A 24,695-nucleotide genomic window follows, 5' to 3' on the forward strand; every position below is an offset into this window, starting at 1 on the left:
ATTAGTGCGGTTTTGAAATGCAACACAAGACAAATCAGGGAATGTTTACAAAAAAATATGTTTATTCTAAAACTTTACTTCAGAAGGTCTCTATTTTTTCACAGATTTCATTCACAGGCTTGCATCACGTATCTGCCTCAATTGAATTAATGGAATGCCATCTCTCTTTGTGAAACAAACCTCCCAAGTACAACCACCACGACAGTGGCAAATGTAATTTCCACACACAATTGCTAATTCCTTTGACTGTTCACAAAGCAAAGTTAATGGTGACACAACAGCCATCCATTTATTGTCCTCGTGTATATTTTCATTGCTTGTAGCTTTCTACAGAATTACACTGATTTATGCTTTATTTCAGTTGTTTATTTTACCAGGCGTTCAGATCTGAGACCAGCTTTAAACAAACGGACTGTGTATATATGTGCTGAACTTTGAAAGAATTTCAAATTTAAACAAATAAACATGAAACATCTTAAAGTGCTTATGTTAAATACCTGTACCATCTTAAGATGCATGCCTACGCTTGCACTCGGTTTTATATCCGACTTTAGGAACACTCTGTCGATCAAATCTTTTTACAACTGGGATTCTTTAGTGTAAACATGAAAAGCGGGGACTGGTAAGTTGCTGATAGCTCCCAATGCCTCCGTGTTTTATCCCTGACAAAGAAATATAAGTCACAACTAGCATTGCTCCACTCCTGGAGAGGGAGTTTGGGGGGGGGGGGGTGGGGGGCGGTCACTAATCTGATCTGGGTCATCTCTGTATGAAGCTGGGTATTAAAATTTGCCCCAAGTAAACCCTTTGTATGTCACTCTGACAGCAGGTTAACCAGAGAGCAGTACAAAACAGCACAGGATGCAAAAGTACAATTGACATTCATACAGCTCCTTTCACTTAGGAAGGACGCTCAGAACAAGCTGGGTTCCCTAAGGGAGGGAGGGTGAAGATGGTGTTGAGGGGATCAAAGGGTTACGTCTTTGCAAGTAGGGATGGAGGGGCGAGTCGGAGGGATGGAGTTTCAGACAAAGGGGGCAGAATGGCTGAAAGCTTGCCTGCTCACCGATGGTGGGACGGATAAAAATGTTTGTAGACTCAATTAACTTGTCCTCTACAGTGAAATGGCAGACAGTGGATGGTAAAAGGGATAATTTAAGGAAATTGAGACGGGATAAAGCAAAAGCAGTGCCCTGGTCTGCAAAGTCAAATGCAACAAAGAAGCTTCTCAATAACTAATTTGCATTGTTTTATGACCCAATGAACTTACACTGTGGAAACAAATGCATTTATTTTTACAACTAAATAAAAGTACTTTAGTTTGCTGCATCTAGATAAGGTGGATGATTCAGACTGTCCGGAAAACTTTCAAGTGGTGTAAAATATCGGGTTAACTTACTGGTAAATGTCCTTCCTCAGGACTGTTCTGCTGAGTGGGTTGTCAGCCTGTGGAGCCATGCAGACAGAGCCAATTTTAAGTACGAGAGTATCTTCTTCAGTCTGTGGCCCTCCTGTGTTGAAATTGAGGAAACATAGAAAATGAGATGTCTTCGCAGAAGCAAACATCATGTGAGAACCACAGCAACAACTGGCATTTACTTAGCGCCCTTTTTGTAAGATAGTAATGGTATTATTATAACATTTTTAATTCACTTTTTTTAATATTTTATTATTTCTTTATTAACTTTAGGTAAGTTATCATTTTACAAGATGGGATCGGTCACCAAGTTTGGGTGGGAGGGGGGGGGAAGAAAGAGGTCATAGTCGTGATCAAAAAAGTAGGTTTTAAGACAGGACTAAAAGATCGGGGGGGAGGGGGGCGAGACAGAGGGTGGAGGGAGGGTGTTTCAGAGGTTAGAGGCTATAATAATACATAATAATAATACTTACATTTGATACAGCATCACTCACGTCAGGAGGACGTCCCAAAGCCCTTCATAGGATTTACTGAAGCAAATGCAGCAGCCCAATTGCACACAGCAATGTCCCACCAATGGCCATGAAGTGAATGATCAAGTTTATTTTTGAGGGGTAATTGGTGGGCAGGAGAAGCTCCCTTCTCTTTTGGGTTGTGCTACGGGATCTCTTCTAAGGAAGATGGCTGGCAATGATAGTTGGTGTGTTATAAGGGCAGCTGAATAAATCTCAGGGTTCAAGTATCTTTATAAATTGTTGCAGGATCATTCACTCAAATAATATCATTTGAATGTCCACCTGTGCAACTGGTTTACAGAATTCCTATGGTATATTGGTCAATTTTATCTGGGGGAATGTCGGCCAGGACACCGGGAGAAATTCCCTTCACTTTTCAAGTTGTGTCATGGAATCTCTAACGTCCACCTGAACAGGCAGACAGGCCTTGGTTTAATGTCTCATCCAAGGGATAGCACCTCGACAATGCAACACACCCCCAACACTGCATTGGAGTGTCAGGTTAGACAATGTAAGTTCAAGTCCTGACATGGGGCTTGAACCCAGAACCTTCTGACTTAAGAGGCGAGAATGTTTCCAACTGAGGCTGACAAACATTGGCCTGAATTTTACATTGCAATGGAAATAAAATTTGTTTTCTCAGACGTTTTATTCCACTGTCATTACGAACTACCACTTTGCCCCAAAATAAAAAACAGAGAACAGAGATATAAAATCCTGGCTGCATTCTTGAAAACATCCATTGTTTCTATGAACATAGCTGACAAAGAAATACTATGCTGCTCAGTTTGTTCTGACCCCATTCATCGGGAGCTTCATTCTGGCCTAAGTGTTTCTATATTTTGCCAAATAGTCTTGATAGTGTGAAGTGATTCAGCACAAAGATACCATACGAGCTGAGTAATACAAGGAATCCGCCTTATTGTGTCCTTATCTCTCATGGATCATCGACAGCAATTCCCTTCACACAAAACAATTTGTTTTTGTAAAATTGCAATATTGCCCAAATCTCTCAAGTGCTGTGGAATCCAATCCCCCCTCTACCCCCACCCATGGGCAATAGGGACAGAAATTGAACAGATGAATAACTGCACGTGTTTTAATAATCCTTGCATTTGATATAGCGTTTTTCACGTCGGTAGGACGTCCCAAAGCGCTTCACAGAACACACTGTAAAGTGAATTGACTGTATATTTGTGGGCGAACGCGGCAGCCAATTGCGCACAGCAATGTCCCACAAACAGTCGTAGATTGAAAATGACCAATTTATTATTGTTTTTGGTTTTGGAGGGATTATTATTAGGCTCTGTGTGGAGTAAGGAAACTTGCCCAAGGTTTCGCCCTGACTGGAATTGAACTCAGGTTCATAGATTTTTCATAGATTTACACACGACTGTACAGCAGGAAAACAGGTCATTTGCCACAAGTAGCCTGTCCTGGTGTTTATATTCCACATGAGTCTCAATCCACTCCTTACCCCCTCAAATAACCTTTTATTCCCTGCTCCCTCATGTGTCTATCTAGCTTCCATTTAAAAATATGGCATTTATACTATATTTATACTAAAAAGCAACTGCTTTTTGCCTTTAAAAGTAAATTCCAATCAGATTGCAGAATTAAACAATCACACAAATGGCTCATTCAATTTAGATTAAAATGGTTTAAAATTGGGACTAAAATGGGTTGAATGATAATGAACATTAGGTCTTCTACATTTATTTAGTGTTGAAGATAGTGGTAGAGGCAGAGTCCACACACACAGTAGGTTTCAAGAGGCAAAAAGTTGGATGTGTGAAAGGGTATGAGGATAACATGAAACAGTGGGATTTAATGGACATCTTGCCCCTCTTGAGAGGCTGTGTAGAATCGATGGGCCGAATGGCTTCGTTCTGCAGTGTAAATTTCTACGATCACAAGATAAGTTTGGATGAAGAAGACCTTTCGGCCCATTTGATCTCATCCTTCCAAAGAACCAACCCAGAAACCGCCGCAGAATCAGCTGCTTTTTAAAATGAATCCAGCGGGCTGGCCTCTACATTCTTTCCAGGCCCACCTGCTCCAGCCGGTAATTACCCTCTGGGTAAAGAGAGAGAAAAAAATTCTGTGATATTACCTCCCTGTTGCCGTGTGTCCTCCTCTCCTCTGGGAAAAAAGACTCGGATGACGCTGCTGTTGAGGTAGATCAGTGGCAGGTCTCGTGACGTCAGGCTATGTGCCCTCATGGGCTGGCCGGTTGACTTCCTCTTTGCCTTTGGCTTCTTGGGCAGCTTTGCCTGGAATATACTGGCCGCTGTGTAAAGCAACGGGAAAGACAGCACCACGTCGAACGGCTGCGCGCTGAGCAGGATCTCGTGCAGGTGCTGGGGAGAGCTGTCCACCGCCCCCTCCGCCAGCCTGTGCAAACTGCGGGAGACCCGCTCCGACCTCGAGGTCAGCTTGTGCCTGACGTTCCGTGTGACCGCTTTGGTGTACGTGAGAGAGAGGAACCCGTGCTGCTGGTGGGAACCCTCGAGGAGCTTGGCTGCCGTCTGGATGGTCACAAAGAAAACACATCATCGATTGACGGCAAATTCACCGACGCTTCACATCAAATTAAAACCAAAAACAACACACAACAGGAAAGCATACTGATTAATGGCATGTCAGGTTTTAAGATTTTTGAGGGGGGGGGAGCAGATTAAAAAAAAAGCAGCAAGCGGAAGCATCTGCATTACATATAAAAATGAAAGCACCTTTTTTCAGAGTCCCGAAGAAGCAAATCGTTATTACTTCCTTGAGTAGCGCCAGGTGGCTCTAATGTTAGATCAAAAACCAATGCCAACAGCATTATTTGGAGTCAAAACAAAAGTGGCCATTTTACTTGGTTTGGTACTATATTTCAGGGGCTGCCGAAAGGGCCAAAGGTCCCTCGTTTCCAAATGACTTCTACACCTGTTGGTGCGTGCTTTACGATAAGTCTGGGAATATCCCATTCCACGTATATAACTGCTCCATGATTAATGCAACGCTGGCTGAGCACACCTTAAACTCGCTTGGGTCCTTATTTTAGCAAAATACAACAGTGGTACCCTGCTGCTAGGGGCTAGGGTTAAAGATGCTTAGCCATCTTCTAATCTGTGACAGATTTAAGTAACTCTGTTGAGTGACAGATATGACTTCCATTTTTGTCATAATTAGATGCTTTTGGCCACTCTCTCCATTATCCCCTCTCCTTTTCGCCTCTTCCTATCTTATCCCCTTCTTTTCCTGCTCCACTCCTAGCCCTTTCTCCTCAAACTTTTCCCCCCTCCCCATCTTCCTTCTCCCCCCATCCACCCGCTTTAAAACATTAAAAAGCATTTTACAATGGTTTACATATAAAGGTTGCTCTACTCAAGGAAGTAAAATGACATTGATTGATTGATTGATTGATTGATTGATTGATTGATTGATTGATTGATTGATTGATTGTCTTCGAGACATATTTCATATGTCTATGCAGTAAATGCACACAAACAAAAAGTGATATAAATGTATGTTTTTTAAAAAAAAATTCAAATCAGTAATAATAATCAAACTAATTTCTTACAGGAGGAAAGAAGCCAGAGAAATGACTGAAAGGATCTTGCTTGCTGACGGGTCGAACCAACAATGTGCGTCTGTTCAGCTTGTCAGTACAAGAGAGGACGACACCTCCAAAATGCCCCAGAGACCATGGGCCCTCCCCGAGGCTTGAGGTGATGGATAGGAGGAATAAAACAGAGAGTGGGAGAAAACAAAAGCAATAAAATAAAGGCCATAAGCAAAAAAAAATTAAAAGGATTTGTTGATCATATTGAAAGCAGTAACGGCTGAAAGCAGCTGCAAGAAGGTGCAGTAATCCGAGGGAGCTTATGTTATGTGTTCCAACAGACCAAGCAACAAGCAGCAACTGCTGTCATCGCGAAACACAACTCTCGCGCACAATAAGCTGCGGAGTTCAGTGCTCGAGTTTGAGAAAAAAAGTTTCCGAAACCCTTTGCCAATATTACAATTCCCATTCAGCGAAGTTTACACAAGCAATAGCAAAAAAAACGCCCAGCGAAATTTCAACCACGTGTCTCATTTGCTTGGAAAAATACAACTGAAACAACAGTTTGGATCTCGACTTTGCAATCGCCTGCCCTCCCTCCCTCCCTCCCTCCCCAGTTTGTAAATGATTTGCTCCAATCCAATACGGAACACATAACCTCAGCCAAAATGTGAAAAGAGTCCGACAGGTTTCCAGTTGCTCCATCGGACACAATTAAGTTCAATTAAGGAAGTAGAAAATAAAACAAAACTCAATCTGATTTGGAATATAAGCAGTAAGCACCACCACAGAAAGGAGAAACGATGGCTACAAGTACTAAGCTTTAATGAAATACAACTCCGGAAAGTCGCTATTTCCACCCCTAGAATTTTACAAATTAAACACTTTGCCGCATTTCAAATGAAAAGAATGGCTTAAAAATGTTGGATGTTTCCCACCATCTTGTAAATAAAAGTTGCAGTCAGCAATTATTGGTCTCACCCTCGGATTTGCACTATCCGTGACTTAAATCTTTCCGCGATATACTTTAATGTTGCACTTGATTCATTTTTAAATTGGAAGTCTTACGGAGAGTTGCGTATTTTGAGCCTACAGTTAATGTAACACAGTGTCAGATGTTCTGGCTTGAAGATTCTGATTGATTTGGGATGTTCTGCATTGTTTCAGTCAATGAGATGTTACGTTGCTTCTGTGAAGTTGGGTCTTTTGGCCAAAGGAGATCTGAGCCTGATTCAGTATTTTATCCACTTATCAGTACTGTGTTCACAGTTATATATTGCACTTAAACTGAAATTAATAGACTAGATTCAAATACCCATTGACTGACTAAAATAAAAAATAACCCTTGCATTTGATGTCGTGTCTTATTTCATCAAGACGTCTCAAAGAGATTCACAGGAATTACTGATCAGTGACTGTGTGTTCAAATGCATGGTTCACCCACGGTACTGTAAATTGAAAGCCGCTTCAATTGATGCTGACATCAACAAAGTGAATAAAGAAACAATGTAATGCCCAATGTTGTGTTCATTAAAAAACAAAGTGTGTTCTTTGCAGCAAAAAGTGAAATCTAATCGCAAAACTGCGGTGATAAACTTGAGCGTCTGTAACCATCATTTTCTTCGTTCTGTCTGAGAATTTGCAAGGATTTTGAGAATCAGCTTTGAAGGATGAAGAAATCTGAAGTGGCTTATTCACTATGATAATCTCACCCCAGGTTTTTCTTTGCATTGCAGAAGGAGTCCATCAAACTGTCCTGTCTGCCAGCCTTCACCTGGCCTGGAAAACACAATGCCCGCCTTGGCTATTCTATACAATCTTGCCATTTTATTGACTTATCCAGGGTGGTCCAACTGGCAGCCTCCGGGCCAATTTCAGCTGCCCCCCCACCACACCCCTCAATTTTATCTGCCCCATCGCTCCCTCCATAATCCGTAAATGTTATGCTATTTTTCCGGAAGGCAAGCACAAACATATTGCTTATGCGGCCCGCGGATGTTTCTCAAATAGGGCATCCGGCCCTCAGCAGCCAAAAGTTTGGACCACCCTGAATACAAATACACACTACACTGGAATTACTTCTCTGTAGTCGGAATGAAATAACTGCTTTTCAGAATACATTTTGGAATAATTGTTGCCAATATCTGATAATAACGTATGAGTTTTGGTCAGCTAGTTAGCTGTCTGACAGATGTGGAAACCCATCGATTGATCGTTCAAAAGTATCCAAACCAGGCTGAGTTACATGCTTGCCAACAACACATGGAATGTGCCTGTGTCTGGAATAGAGTGCTCACTCTCTCCCTGAGGAGACACATTCTGCTAACTTAATACTGGTGAGTATTTAGTGCAGGATGCCAAGAGCCAAGGCTTGGAAACCCCAGGGTGTTGGTTGGGGTCGTGGTGGAATCGAACCAGCTAAAACCACATAGTTTGCGCCTGAAAGCACTATCTGGCAATCTTCCCACTCCTTGTCCGGTGAGGACCACTCAATCCATTATAGCTTTGGCTTGCAGGATTAACAGGAGCTGAGTGAGACAAATCACTGCTCACAGTGACTGATCTGCCCCTCCAAGTCCTGCAGATGAGCCAGGCTGATTAACATAACAAGCTACTTCCCCCCTCCCCAAAATGGATGGTACTGATGTAATTAAACTAAAAATATTATTTTACTAAGTGAAATAACATACAACAACACTAATTACACTAACATTTCCTATACTGGTTGCTTTAGATATCATGGCAAATGCTTATTTCGCCAAAGCAAAATACAACAAACATGACATTTTCCCTTGGATCTTAAATCATTTCAGTTGCAATTGCATTTAAAATCGGTATAAGTAGCAATTATTCAAAAGCAAAATAGTTGCAGTTTACTTTGCAAAGCGGGTCATTTGATGACAATTTACGTTTCCCCCAAAATGATTTAAGCAGCAAACAAGAATCACCATCTGGACGTAGGGAGAAACTCCCTTCTCTTTTTGACTGAGTCATAGGATCTTGAATGTGCGTCTGAATATTGGACCTCGATTTATCATCTGATCTAAGGACACCCATCCCAGCCACAGCAGTTGAACTGTTGTGTATCAGAGCTGCCCAGAAAGTCTCAACTCTCACTCATCTGGTTGTAAACTGTGATTACATTTTGGGATGAGCCAGGGTGAATTCAGTGTGGAAATTCCCAAAGATGTCAATAACACTTATAGTTCTTAAAGCGCTTGGGGAACTAAATGGAAAGCTAGTACAATTCAGTCCTCTGATTCACAGAGTTATGGTTTAGGTATCCTATCCAGGACTCTCCTGGAAAATGATGAAACAGGAATTGCAAAATAATAATGAAAGGGGCATGTAAAGTGAACAAAACTAAGCAACTTTCTCTATAATACGCCATTTGATTTTCCTTCCTTTCATCCCTCCCTTACCTTGTTCAAGTCAAGGTACATCTCAAGACCTCTCTCTTCAACTACTGTTTGTGTCATTTTTCCCCTCGTCTCCTACCCCAGGTTCGAGTGCCAAACCAGTACTGTTAAGCACCTTGGGACATTCTCCCGATGCGAAAGGTGTGGTATAAATGTTAATTTGTATTGCATTGTAACTTCCAAGTTGAAATGGTGATGGGACTTATGAAAGCTCAACTATATAATATTTTTACCATACTCTCCTGCCTGAAGAACTCTTAATGAAATACTGTAGCCCCCTGATACAGAGCTGAGAAGCACTCGATCATTTTCACACCACAACAGCATTGCTGGCTCTGACATGGTGGTGGGCTATCTGGTTTCTCCAAAGAACCACAGATGTATTAAAGCAGCAGAAAATCTGCACAACCTGTTACACTGACGTGGGCACCAGGATTGCTGTCCCTCAGGCTATTGAGCTGAGGTTCTCAGTTGATCACCACTGGGACTCCCTGCCATACATACAGCTGTTGATAATCTCGGCCAAACACAACACATGTATGGCTGCATGTTAAACCTGGGCTCCACTGCAATTTGAAACTGCAACCACGGTGCCGTGAAAGAAACCGATTCCAGTGCCCAAACAGCAGCTCATAACAATTTCCACCATTGATTCTCGGTGTAAAATCTATCATTCTTGATAAGCCGTCCTTTCTTTACCTGTACTTGTAGTGATCGATATTGAAACTCCCAACTTTGCACTTGAGTTTTGTGTAAACATCTTGGATATCCACTGAGGCACTCAGATCTTCCAATTCACCAAGGATGCAGATATCTGAAACCATAACAGTTATTAAGCTACAGAAACATTAAATACAGATCCAGCCTTGAGATTAGGTGTTACTTGTCAAAACAAGGTGTGGTTCATTAGGGGATACTGAGTGGCGTGTGCATTTATCTAGGGTATTAAGGATAACTGGATTGTTATGTAGCATGTTGTGAAACTCCACAACTCATTTGAGTGCAAACACAGCTCATTATTCCAATTGGCTGCTGCATTTCGCCCACAAAATATACGGTCAATTCACTTTACAGTATATTCTGTGAAGCGTTTTGAAACGTCTTGAAAACGAGATAAGGTGCTATATCAAATCCAACGATTATTATTTTTATATTATTGCTGCCAACTAACCAAAGGATGGTCTTTGTTAAAATAAAAATTGCGAGGGGATTTTGTTGCCTGACTTTCTTTCCTGAAAGCAGCTCTGTTGCAAAACTGCAATTGAGAGCGTAAGAAAAATAGCTCGCTAGACAATTTCAATTCACAGAGCACCTTTCATGTAAAAGGAGCACCTCCAAACCCTTCATGGAGTGAGATGGATTGGAAAAGAGGCAAATGCTGTTTAAAAGCCAAAATGCAGCTTCAAATCTACATCAGCAACAGCACATCGACAAACACGTAGTCAAATCATTTCAATTGGGAAGCAGGGGTGGGGTAATTTGTACAAGGAGGGAATATAAGCCAGAAGAACTGGGAGAAAATTCCACAATCCTTTGAAATAACGGTGAGGGTAGTTTTAACATTCATCTGAATCAGAAGGAAGACCGCACCTAAATACATCTGCATGTTAACGCGTCCCTGGCTGCAGCTTACAAACAAGACCTTGTTTACCATTTGATATTGTGCTTTTCACGTCTTCAAGACGTCTCAAAGTGCTTCACAGAATATACTGTAGTGAATTGACTGTATATTTGTGGGAGAAACGCGGCAGGCAATTGCGCACAGCAGTGTCCCACAAACAGTCGTGGATTGAAGTGACCAAATTATTATTGTTTTTTTTTCTTGAGGGATTATTATCAGGTGTGTGGAGTAAGGAAACTTGCCCGAGGTTTCACCCTGTCGGGAATCGAACCCAGCTTGTGAGGCGAGTGCTCTAACCACTGAGCTACAGGACTCCACAAGGATTTACAAGGAAAAGTGTGTGCGTGAAAAGTTTTTATTAATCATTCGGAGACTCCCTGGTTTACAGGTCTCAAAGACAATTCTCAACAGTCGAGGGAATCTGAAATCTCTAGTCTCAAATAACACGCACCCCATTTCCTTAGAGACTTCTCAGCCTCTTCCATAATCCATTTGTACTCAGTACATTTCTCCTCTGCTCCTCTCCTCTCTTCCCCCTCCCCGTTAAAAAGAATTCAATCTACAAATGTATCACTCCCTGGACAGGAAGGTTGGAAGGTAATCTGCTACCACATCTCTGCCAATAGTGCTGTGGAGCAGCTGTTGAGCTGTGCAAATGCAGCCGTGGAAATCTCGGTGGCTTATTCTCCCTCGCTCACCACATGGGAGTCCCTAGCCTTTACCCCACATCTCCTTCCAAACGCATGGCTGGAAAGAGGCACTTACCATGTGGTAAGATCAAGGGTGCCAATTCTTATCCTGCTAATCTATTGCACAGCTTCTTTAATAGTCTGTCTTTCTGGATTTTTAAAATATATATATATATATCGGGGAAGGATTGAAGAAGTGAGAAGCTTTTCCTCATTGTTACACATCTTTGGGTCAGTCGTGTGTTGGACACATGTCAAAGCCCATCACCATGTTCAAGAGTATTCAAACCACACTGAGTATTAGGCACAGGTTGGCAAGAGCCAAGGCTTGTGGACCCCAGAGTGTGCTTTGCGGTACTGTTGGAGTTTAATCAGTTAAAACAGCATAGCTTGCCATTGCGAACTCTGTCTGGCAAGTTTCCCGCTGCTTGGACCATTCAACTGTTTGGACTTTGGCGATAACAGAAGCTGAGCTCACCCCCAAGTGACTGGTCTGCCCTTCCATGTCCTGCCGGTGAGCCAGGCTGGCTGGGCTGCCATCAGCAGTCGCCTGTATGCTGCGCACCTGCCAGACTCAGGTCCTGAATTACCAAGACTGCCACAGAGGATTGACTCGATCGGGACATTTTGTTGCCAAGCACATCACTTTGGAACCAGCTCAGCGCCAAGGGGACCCCAATTACTTCCCCCTCATATTAATAATTCAAATCTTGATTTCTATATACAAGGAATAATGTTTTGATGTTCTTATGAATAGAATTTTTATAATTCTTGTTGTGCAAAAATGAGAGTCTTAAGTTCATGTTAACATTATTTCTCAAACCCATCCCACATCTTGGGTTCACATGTGCAAGCGTGAATATGTTAGTGACATTTATAAATGAAAGTGAAAGCACTTCAAACAGCGGCCTTTCTTCTGAATGTTCCTTGAATTTTGCTTACTCGCACAGAGAGATGTACCTCTGTACGGCATTGCAAATGCACCATTAAGCTAAACATAATAGAAGGTCACAGATTTACAGTCTGTGCTGAGTTCCCTGATCTCAGTCTCAGCTACAACTAGCCTAAGTGCCTCTGGGTGAGGATAATAATAATAATTATTTATAATAATCCTTGCATTTCAGATACGGCCTTTCACCTCGGGTGCACCTCTCAAGGTGCTGCCCAGGATTTACTGTAATGTGCAGTGACTCTGTGTTTTGTAGGTAATTTGTCACGACACTTTCAATAAACATAGAAACGTAGAAACATTAGTAGGCTGTTAGACCCTCGCGCCTGTTCCACCATTGTATAAGATCATGGCTGATCTGCACCTCAAATCCTTAATACCCTGCCCTAATAAATATCTATCCACAGTACATCCTGCGAAGCGTTTTGAGATTTCCTCCCAACATGAAAAGAGCTACATCAAAACCAAGCATTATTACTGTTAATAAAAGTATTTTGAAATTTAACAATTCAGAAGAACTGCCATCTTGTAGTTGGTATATTCTTTTTATATGTCTGTCATTTCATTTATCAAATAAGACAGGCAGATTTGGTACAAAGCTTTCTGCTCACTGGGGTTATGGTTCAATTTCGCTCCCTCCCACCCTCCCCTCTTTCAAGGGATATCTCAAAGTGTACCTCTTTGATAGCACTTTCAGTCATTTATTATTATTATTATTATTATTATTATGTTGCCTTTCTCCCACCCTCGGCTCCCACCCCCAGCTCAGGTGCCTATGTAGCAATGGGAATGCTCTTTGGGACATCCTCTGGACATGAAAGTAAATGTAGATTGCATTGTATAAGTTGATATTTTCCTTTCTCACCCACACTGACAAATCACCTAATAAAAATATCAATTTAAACGCTTCCTTTACAGACAAACATTCGAGTACAGTAACAAGCTTCATCCAGGTAATGTCCCACAAAGTAAGCGATCTCTCTATTCAACAACAACAAGGTTACATTTGTATAGCACCTTTCACATCGGAGGACGTCCCAAGGCGCTGGACAGTGTACAGCATTTCAGACCCGAGCTGGGGTCAGGGGGGAGAGGGGAGGGGAAGGGGTGGTGATCAATGGCGTGGTCGAAGAGGAGGGTTTTGAGACAGGACTTGAAGGAGGCTAAGGAGGAGGCGAGGCGGAGTGATTGGGGGATGGAGTTCCACAGGTTTGGGGTAGAGTGGCTGAAGGCTCACCTGCCAATGGTGGGGCGGGTGCGTCGGGTGATGTGGAGCAGACCGGAGCCGGCTGAGTGGAGGGAGCAGGCCAGTTGGTAGAGGGTTAGGAGGTCACAGAGGTAGAGTGGGGCGAGGCCATGGAGGGCTTTGTAGGTGAGGACTAGGATCTTGAACTGGATCCTCTGAAGGATAGGGAGCCAATGGAGTCAGGCGAGAATGGGCAAGATGGGGTCACGGAGTTTGGTGCAGAAGAGGACATGGGCTGCAGAGTTCTGGATTATCTGCAGCCTGTGGAGGGAGGAGTTGGGAAGGCCGACAAGCAGCGCGTTTGCATAGTTGAGCCTGGAGGTGATGAAGGCATGAACAAGAGTTTCAGCGGCCTGAGGGGTGAGGTAGTGGCGGAGTCGGGCGATGTTATGGAGGTAGGGAAGGCAAAGCGGGTCATGGCTTGGATATGGGGAAGAAAAGACAGTTGAGGGTCGAAAAAGACACCTAGGTTCCTGACTGGCTGGTGAGTTGAAGTGTGCAACCGTGGAGGTTGATGCTGCCAGAGCCTGAGGTGCAGAGGCGCTGGCGGTAGCCAATCAGGAGGGCCTCAGTCTTGTTCACATTCAACTGTAGGAAGTTTGCCCTCATCCAGGACTTGATGTCCGACAGGCAGTCTGTCAGGACAGCAGTGGTCCTGGAGTTGAGGGTGGAGGCAGAAGGATAGAGTTGGGTATCATCCGCATACATATGGAAGTTGACCCCATGTCTGCGGATGATGTCACCAAGGGGGAGCATGTAGATATTAAAGAGGAGAGGGCCAAGGACAGAGCCCTGGGGGATGCCAGACGTGACAGTGCGGGGCTGGAGGAGAAACCATTGGAGGCAACAAAGTGGACACGTTAGAGAGATAGGATTCGATCCAGGCAAGGGCAGGTCCGCGAAGATTGAGTAAAGCGGAGAGGCGGTGTATGAGGATGGAGTGGTCGACAGTGTCGAAGGCGGCAGAGAGGTCAAGGAGGACAAGGAGGCAGAGGGAGCCCTGATCACAGATGTTCATAATGTCATCAGTGACTTTGACCAGGGCTGTTTCCGTGCTGTGGGCAGTGCGGAAGCCGGATTGGAGGGGTTCAAAGAGGGAATAGCGAGAGAGAAAAGAGCGGAGCTGGGACTCGATGACTCATTCCAGGACCTTGGAGAGGAATGGGAGGTTAGAGATGGGGCGGTAGCTGGAGAGTAGGGATGGATCCATGAAGGTTTCTTCAAGATGGGGGTGATGACGGCTGTTTTTAGGGGGGTTGGAACTGAACCAGTTGACAAGGAGAGGTTGATGACATCATACAGGAGAGGGGCCAGAAGCTGGAACTGGGAGATAAGGAGAGAGGTGGGGATGGGATCGAGGGAGCAGGTGGTGGGTTTGCGTTTGCAAATAATCGCGGAGAGGGAGGAGGGAGAGATAGGGTCGAAGGAGTATAGGGGGGAGGGGTGGGGGTGGGTCATGAGGGAGAGGTGATGTGGGGGTGGCTGTGGATGAGGCAAAAGTGGCTGAACGTATCCTCTTGATTTTGGTTTCGAGGAAATCCAGCATCTCCTCACAGTTGGAGTTTGAGGAGAGGATGAGCGAGGTATGGGAAGGTGGACGGAGGAGACGGTTTGTGGTGGAAAAGAGAAGCCGGGGTTGTCATTTGCCTCCAAAATAACCTTGGAGTAGAAGGAGGATTTGGTGGAGGCAAGAGCGTAGCGGTAGATCTTGGTGTGGTGAAGCCAGATCTGCCGATGGACCATTAGTTTGGAATTGGTCCAGGCACATTCGGCAGCTCGCACTTGTGTCTTGAGGGAATGGAGATGGCTGGTGTACCAGGGGGATTTACGGGAGTATGGCTTATATTCAATGGCTTGTATTGAGCCAACTGCAGAAATGCAGCTGTGTTCTGAACAAATGCTCCTTTTAAATGAGAGTTTCCACTACCAGGGATTTAACAAAAANGGTTGGGATTAAAATGACAAATTTTGCTTTTTTTAAACCAAAGTTTCCATCCCCCAAAAAATCATCAAGAATATACTTCACCTTTACAAACACTGGCAACATGGCTCACTATTTAAACACCTGACATCTGTCGGGGAATTCAAATCATCCAACGGTTAAACGTAGTAATAATAGTATTAATAATAATAATCCTTGCATTTGATCCTTGCCTCATCACATCTTCAAAATGTCTCAAAGCACTTCACAGAATATGCTGTAAAGTGAATTGACTTTGTATTTTGTGGCCCAAAAAAAGTAATAATTTCTTATGAGAGAGAAAGGGATAGTTCACTCATTCATGGACACAGAAATCTCTTCCTCACCTGCGCCCTTCTTGATGGCTTCATGTGCGAACAGTTTGACTGTTATTTTGGGTAACATCCATTGCATCCATAGACTGATGCACCCACTGCTGCCCCCGATGTTGCTGGTCTTCTGCTCCAAGGTGGAAGAGTCAGAAAATAGACATTCATCCCCCGGTTGTACTGAATCACCCTGTGGGAAACATTTGAATAGAAAAGTTTATTCCATAAATAATAATAATATCAATAATAATCTCGACATCTCAAAGTGCTTCTCAGAATATACTGTAAAGTGAATTAACTGTATACTTTGTGGACGAAACGCGGTAGCGTCCCACAAACAGTCGTGAATTGAGTTACCAAATTATTACTATTTTTAATTCTTTTTAGGGGATTAACAATCCGCCAATCGACTAACAACCAGGTTCCTATTTCCTGCTAGGTAAATTGAGGCGTGTGGAGTAAGGAAACCTGCCTAAGTGAGAGGACTGGGAATGGAACGTCGGTCCTCTCACTTGCGAGGTGAGTGTTCTACCCACTAAACTACAGGACTACACAATAGTGTCAGCCTGGCTCAGCTGGTATCATGCTCGCCTCTGAAACAACTTCCAACATAAATATTACAAACCGCCATGAACGGTCAGTGTGTTCATTGACAGGCACTCAAGTCAGAAGTTCAATTATGTAAAGGAGGCATACTGGATTCGTTTATGCACCTTGTGTAAATGGCATGTGTAGAAAGGTGTCTGATTATATAGTTAAATGATGAAAAGTATTTATTATTTATGTAATTCACAACCTAACCTCGGTGTGAATTGCATAACTAAGAGTACCTGTAATTCCCTTCATACACATGGTACACACATAAATAAGCCTTACATTTGATGTAGAGCCTTTCACATTGGAAGGATGTCTTGAAGCACTCCATAAGATATACTGTACGTAACATGTAGCAACTGTGTACTTTGCAGGCAATGCCTTACAAGCAGGCATGAAGTGACAAGCCAATTTTATTTGAGGGTTAATGGCCAGGACACAGGGAGAAACTCCCTTCTCTTGATGAACAACGGCAACAGTGGATCTTTAATGTCTATTCGAACAGGCAGACGGGGCTTCAGTTTAATGTCTCATCTGAAGAATGGTACATCTGACACTGCAGCGCTGCACGGGAATGTCACACTGGATTATGAGAGTTCAAACTCTTGAAGCCACACCGATTTAACTTAGAAGTGAGAGTGCCACCAACTGACCCAGGCTTACATCCAAGTAACAGAAGTCCCCCCAGGCCTGGGGAAGGTGCTGCATTGCCAGAGGTGGAGTCTTTCAGATCAGGTGTTAAACCGCAGTCCCGTCTGACTGTTTTCCAGGTGGACAGGAAAGATTTATGGGAATGCAAACGTAGCTGCGATGTTTGCCCCTATATACTCGAGATAGTAACTCTATAACTATACATTTGCTTATATGTTTGTTTATTCAGTTAGCTGGGTGTCTGACACACGTGGAAACCTATCACCGTGCTTGAGAGTATCAAAACCACTCTGATAATTTTTAAAAAGGTACCATTTACATTTACAAAGCAGGGACATGATTTAACTTGTTATATTAAACAGTGATATATATATATATATTGATGAAGATTACGTGCAGAAAGGAGGTTGATTGACATATTCAGAAGCTATTTCAAAATTCCTACACATATAAATTTCCTCACCAGATTCCATGCCCCTTTGATTTTCACACTGGATATCCAAGCAGAAAGCAGTTTTCAATAATAAGCGGTTTCATGCCAAGCAGGGAATTTAGAGATGTCAAATCTCATTTCCTGAAATCCACACGAACAATGGTGTTTTTTTTGTGTGTGTTACCACTTAGTGAATCTAAACTAATTCTCCATACCCTCTTGGGGCTGTGGTCTTGTCACCTGCCAAACTTTGGGCTGTGAGAATAATAGAGTCTCAATGCACAATGTGTAAACTAGTGGGATGAAATTCTGGTTGGTATAATGTGTAGTGCCATGGGACATCAACTATTAAATGGGATTAAATGGGATTTACTCGCACATCATCAGACGCAATATGTAATGCCAATTGGAATTCCCGGCCACTGATGCACCAACCATAACCATTTTTTTTGATCAGCCGAGTGTCTGACACATGCTGAAACCCATCACCATACTTAAGAGTATCCAAACCAACCTGAGATTTCCATGAACCTCACTTACACATGTAAATCATAGAGATAAATTGTTGGAATGGAACAGAATGCGCATTCTCTCACTTGAGGGGAGCATCCTGCTTACCTAATTCGGAAAGTATTAGCTGCAGGATGGTAAGAGCCAAAGCTTGGGGATCCTAAAGTGTGCATTAGGGGTACTGCTGGAGTCTAACCAGTTACTACCGCACAGCTTGCCATTGATATTGGGAATTGAGCAAATGAAATTCAATGTGGAGAAATGTAAAGTACTTTACATGGGGACAGAAAATCCAGGAAGGCGCCATTATTTGAATGGAAGGAAGATGATATGTATGAAAAAGACCTCATTTTTATTGATTGACAATAAATTGAAGTACTCTCAACAATGCTCTGTGTTAGTGAGTAAAGCAAACCAGATATTGGGATATATCAAAAGATCAACAGCAAGCCAAAATAGTGGGGTAATCCTGCCATTGTATAAATCATTGGTGAGACTATACTTAGAGTGCTCTGTACAGCTCTGGTCACCGCAATACAAAAAGGATATTGGAGAAATCAAGAAGGTACAGAGAAGGGCAACCAAAATGATTGAGGGAATGGAAGGACTGGACTATGAGGAGCGACTATGTAATTTGGGCAAGTTCACATTAGAAAAGAAAAGATTGAGAGGTGACGTGATTGCTGTGTTTAAGATTCTAAAGGGACAAGACAATATAGATCATGACAGGCTGTTTCAACTTGTCCAGAATAGTAAAACCAGAGGACACAGCCTGCGATTGAAGGCGGGGAAGTTCAGAGCAAATCTACACAAACGCTATTTCAGTGAGCGAAGAGTGAACCTGTGGAACAGGCTCCCTGGGGAGACGGTTGAAGCAGGAAGTGTTGATTCTTTCAAACACAGATTAGATAAGTTTTCCTTTAGGAAATAACATTGTGGGATATAGTACATAGGTAGTTTGGGACATATGTGAGTGCGACTGCCAGGAAGATGGAAGGCGAACTAGATGCACCGTGGTCTTTTTTCGTCTGGCATTTCTTATGTTATTATGCTATTTCCGTCTGGCAAGCTTTCCCGCACCCTAACCATAATGTGAATTATCCAGCACTATTCGAATAGAAAAAGAAGGTTTCTCCCATTGTCCTGTTCAATTCCTCAACTAAAAAATTAGTCGTTCACTTCATAGTTGTTTGCAAGTTGGCTGCTGTGATTCTTTACAAACTACACTAACGTTAAATCCAGTGCAGCAGTTTGAGATGTCCGCTCAGTGTGAAAGGTGCTATATTAAATGAAATGATTATCATTATTATTGCAGCACTGGAATGTCAGGCTAGACTATGAGTTCAAAGTCCTGCCATTTTTCTGACTTAGAGGTGGGAAATGCAGCCAAACTATCTTGTGTGAGAAAGATTGGAGTCTTTAATGAATTGGAATTTTCCTCTGGAAAATAAACAACCTCTTTTATAATTATTCATTTCGAGTTCTGTGAATAGACCAGAAAAAAAAGTTACTGGAAAGTTTTCAAGGAATCAATACCCTCTGGAGGCAGAGATTATGCCGACTCTTTTCAAACCTTTCAACAGCTCGCATTTTGTCAATCGCAAAATAAACTCCATGCAGAATACATTCAATTGTTCCCCCATTATTCCATAGCTATCAACATTCCTGAATTTTTACATTCATTCCTTCAGTGTCCTCATACGACAATCATAAACGTGCCTCAAAAAACGTTTTTTGGGGAAAAATGCATAGATTAGAATCTGCCATAAAAAAACTTGTCTTCCTCCCTCTCACCGCCCCATGAAATTTCCCGAGATGTTAAGCTACTTGAAGGGGATGGGTTACACTTTCTCCCGGTGTCCCCCAAATAAATTGGTCACTCACTTCATGACTATTTGTGGGATGTGGCTGTGCACAAATTGGCACCGTCCACACAAATACACAGTCACTACGATACAGAGTTTATCATGTGAAGCGCTTTGAAACATCCCTGAAAAAGGGTCCAAGCCACTATATCAAACATAAGGATTAGCATCATTAATTTTATGAAATCCCATTAAAATTCCTCTAATAAACTTGCAATGTCCCTACTTTATTTTCAATTGAAATATGAGCAACAACCTCTTAAACTGCATTTTTAAAAAAAAAATAATCTTGCTCACTGATTCGTCTGAACTGTCTTGCACTTACGGTTCACAGGTTAATACGGGAGAAAAAATTAATTGCATGTGCAATATACAAATCACTAGAGCAGACAGATCTGTCTATTACAACTCATCATGCGTTCATTCAGCATTTGTTTCACACAGCTCGAAATTAGCTAATTCAGCAAGACATTCTACCAGCTGTTATGTAATGTCTTAACTTTGGTTACGTATCAGGATGTTGCTGCTCATTATAGTCATTCAGCACCTCATTACTCAACATGCATCAGCTAATTCATTTTAGGTTTCAATTGTAATATATTTCCTGAATGGCTTTTCTGTTCCTATGCTGCTTGTTAAGTGCAAACTCCAGGAAGGTGTAAACTTCTGTGCATCACCAACACCAAATAATTAAGAGGACTTGACTAACTAAAACTGTTCAGAATTAATTGCGCTTAACACACAGAGAAAAGCCCTTCGAATTGCAACAGTATTTTTTCTGCAATAAAAAAACAAAACCTGCTCGTTTTAGATTCTACTGTAGTTGTAAACGATAAAATGTTGGTTGCACTAATTTAGGGGGGAGTGGGGTTTGCATCATCACTATGGTGTCAATACATTAAGCAGCTCAAATCTTAATTTCCTTTTCTTCAATACCATTTGATTCTTTATCCCCCAGTATATATTGTTGCTCTTGGATGTTTCATGATCCTCAAGTAATAACTTCCAGTTGCACAGCGTGTGAAAATAATCATCTTGGAAGACAGTAGAGCAAGAGGACACGGGTTTAGAGTTGCAAAGGGCAATTTCAGGACAGACATCAGGAACTTTTGCGTTACCCAGGGGATAATTAACAACTGGAACAGGTTGCCAAGAAAGATACTTAATGCCAGGACACAGGGACTCATTTAAAAAGCAGCTTGTTGCTGTGATGTTTCAACTGTAATAGGACAGGAGGATGAGTATTCAGATAGGATGAGATCAGAAGGGCATTTTTCATTCAAAGTTTATTGAAATAAACAATGACGCTGCACGCATAGTAAAACATTGCTATTTAGGCAAACGCAGCCGTTATTCTGTTAGAATCACATTGCACAAGAAACTAATAAAATGTAAAATTGAGAGAAGAAAAGTGGGAACAAATGAAAAATGAAAGTGAAAGCAAAAAGGTGGGGAGCTCAGGTTCAATCAGATCAAAGGATCAGTCACTGTCACTGAAACTTGTAGGGGCTGATTCTCTGCTCATTAGTAATTTGAGATTTGGAAAAACGACAGGTAAATGGTACTGAAAGGAAAGGACTTTCAAAGAGACAGCAGAGACACGATGGTTGTGAATTTCTGTGGTTCTATTTACCAAGCTTGATAATAATATAATAATCCTTGCATTTGATATAACGCTTTTCACATCTTCTCGACGTCTCAAAGTGCTTCACAGAATATGCTGTAAAGTGAATTGACTGTATATTTGTGGGTGAAACGCAGCAGCCAATTGCGCACAGCAGTGTCCCACAAATAGTCGTGGATTGAAAATGACCCATTTATTATTGTTTGATTTTGGATGGATTATTATTAGGAGTATTGGAGTAAGGAAACTTGCCCAAGGTTTCGCCCTGCCTGTAAATGAACCCAGGTGTCTCACTTGCAAGGCGAGTGCTCTAACATTGAGCTACAGGACTCCACACGAGTTTCCTTACTCGCCTATGTTTACCTAACAGTAAGTAGGAACCCAGTTGTTAGTTGATTGGCATCGCTTTCTGGGGGAATAATCTCTCATAAATTTAAAAAAAAACTATGCCCCAAAATTCCAGAATACACTTTTTTGATCCTCTGCCTTACCCCTTCCTACTCTATCTTTAGATCGCAACTGACATCCTCCCTCTTCGAATGTGCCTACGATCACCTCCCCCCGGCTCGGAGTCGTGCTCCGCCACTGTCAAGCACTCTGGGACCCTACCCTGTGTGAGGGGTGCTATATAAATCCAATTTGTTGTTGTTGAATAATGCTGGAAGGGCCGCACCTCAGATAGACCACCCTTATCACTGATGTAAAATTCCTATTCTTCCAGCCACCCTCGAAGATGCATCAAAGCGAAGAAATCAATCTGCCGCTGAGGCAGACAGATTGTGGCTGTGAACTCCTAAAGCTGGATCACAATTGCCAATTCATTTCACTTAGAGATCTCCTGACAGCCTTCGAAGAGAACTCTGGATCTGATTCAAACCAGAGTCCCAAAGGTGAAAGGGCCGTGTTCTAACCCACTACATCACCAAGTTCCTCGATATTTTGGGTCCATAAATTTATCCGAATCCACTTCACGTTAGCCAGAATACAAATTCGCAGCAAATTATTTGTGCAGATGTTAAAATGACATCATGCTCGTGAATATTTTGAGAGCTGCAAAGAAAAGTAAAACTCAGAGAGCCAAGAGTTAAAAAGATAAACAAGGTGATCGGGGTTTGTGATATAATGAGTCAGAACACTGTTGTTGAGCTCGAGAAAATGGGTTGGAATCTAGTCCAGAGCAAAGGCAATGCCAACTATTTTCTTTCTGCTGTCTGTAAAGTCTGTAGGGAAATGAACTTGCGGAGTCATGACCCGGCTTCTGACGGGTGTACGTGCAGATTTAAAAAAAAGGCTACAAATTGGCAGTAATTAGACAACCTCACTTAAGAGGGATCTTAATAACGCCCGATAGGGGAAACAGAAATGTCACACTGGTGCATTAATGGTCTGGGAAATAGACATTTCTTTTTCCTGCCAATATTTTCACAAGTCCCATGGTGTTAAGAATGGTTTTTCAACTTTATCCTGGCCCAGTTACATAAGAGTACTGCTGCTGCATGGGATACAATGTTCTCAATGTTTTCTGGTGTGTGGAGAGGAGGGGTGGGGTGTGGGGGTGGGGGGGGGTGGTGGGAGGGCTAAGGAGATAAATTGCTTGAATATATTAAATCGAGATAAACAGTAGCTAGGAGTGTGTTAACATACAGGGAAAAAAGCAGGATACAGTAGTTGCTCCGGTACGTGGACTGGGTCCAACATAGGATCGAAGGGCCTCCTTCTATAATGATAATAATCCTTGAATTTGATACAGCGCCTTATCACATCTTCGAGACTTCTCAAAGCGCTTCCCAGAATATACTTTAAAGTGCATTGACTGTATATTTTGTGGGCAAAACGCAGCAGCCAACTGCGCACAGCAGTGTCCCACAAACAGCCGTGGATTGAGTGACCAAATTATTATTATTTTTTTAAAATTCTTATTTTGAAGGGATTATCATCTCCGGAAAAGCGATCCGCCGATCGACTAACAACCAGGTTCCTACTTACTGCGAGGTGAACAGAGGCGCGTAGAGTAAGGAAAGTTGCCCAATGTTTCCCCTGACTGGGAATCAAACCCAGGTCCTCTCGCTTGCATAGTGGAGTTCTGTAGCTTAACCACTAAGCTAGCTACAGAACTCCACTATGCTAGACTTTCTATGGTCAAGGCTGTTAGCCTTTTCAGCTCCTTGGGACGTCCTCCCGACGTGAAAGGCGCTCAATAAATGGAATCTTGTTGTTGTTACAATATCCCCCCCTGTGGGTAAAATGACTGCTTCTGCTTGGAGTCTCCCCAATATAACTAAATGACACCCTGAAATGGGGAAATCACAGGTCTGAACTTGCAGCCTACCTCTCTACAATTATTATTGATCCAACTGTTACACCGGAGCATGAGCTCTCCACAGTAAATCTTGTGAAGGTATTGCGACATTGATAAGGTGTTAGATCAAATGCAATGTGCAATCGTTTTACTTTTTTCTTTCCTTGACTTTTGCTCTTTTTCCTTCTTCCTCTGCCTCAAATTCTCCCTGGATCAAACCCTATGTTGCACCTGTAACATACTGTATAATGTGTCTCACTGTTGCGCTGCGCAAGCACAGATTTTATTCCTGGGAACTAGGCATGAAATGTTCAGCATGGCTGGGGGGGAGGGAATGGATGATTATACTCAACTTGCATTTTTAGGTTTCCTTTTGTTCATTAATCCCATTTTCCAGCTCTTTCTACATATCCCTTACTGCCTTTACTGCTCAGATGCTTATTCCATCTGCCAACAACCCTCTGAGTGAAGACATTTCGTCCAATCTCTCCCATAATTCTCCTGCCAGCAATGCTGAGACCAAACCCCCTTGACACCTGCACCCCAACTAAAGGAAATAAGCTTTATAATAATTAATAATCTTTGCATTTGATATGGGGTTGCACTTTGATATGTCACGCAACGTAATTTATTTTTATTTTTGCCAGCCAAATTGTACACAACAATGTCCCACAAATAGCCATGAAGTGAATGACCAATTTTAATTAGAGGGTTTGTAAACAACAATCCTTACATTTGATACAGCAGTTTATCACGTCGTCAAGGCATCTTAAAAGTGCTTCACAGGATATACTGTCAAGTGAATTGACTGAGAATTTTGTAGGTGAAACGCGGCAGTTAGTTTGCGCACAGCAGGGTCCCACAAACAGCCATGGCGTGATGTGAACAATTTTATCTGGGGGGATTGTTGGCCAGTACAACAGGAAAAACTCCCTTCTCTTTTCCCATAGTACCATGGGATCTTGAACATCCACCTGAACAGGTAGACGGAACCTCAGTTTAAAGTCTCACGACGGTACCTCCT

At 42.5% G+C, this 24,695-nt stretch overlaps 1 protein-coding gene across 1 annotated transcript in view; it reads right to left on the reverse strand.

The window, feature by feature from the left end:
- The window catches only part of LOC103179701 (vacuolar protein sorting-associated protein 13B), a 481,880-nt gene that overhangs the window by 156,533 nt on the left and 300,652 nt on the right, over positions 1-24,695 (reverse strand). The window contains 5 exon segments of the mRNA XM_007895087.2: positions 1,400-1,511; positions 4,046-4,460; positions 7,195-7,261; positions 9,601-9,715; positions 15,714-15,885. Of these exon segments, the coding sequence (XP_007893278.2) occupies positions 1,400-1,511; positions 4,046-4,460; positions 7,195-7,261; positions 9,601-9,715; positions 15,714-15,885 (881 nt within the window).

This window comes from Callorhinchus milii, unplaced genomic scaffold, assembly GCF_018977255.1.
Source record: "Callorhinchus milii isolate IMCB2004 unplaced genomic scaffold, IMCB_Cmil_1.0 Scaffold2, whole genome shotgun sequence".
Classification (NCBI taxonomy): domain Eukaryota; kingdom Metazoa; phylum Chordata; class Chondrichthyes; order Chimaeriformes; family Callorhinchidae; genus Callorhinchus; species Callorhinchus milii.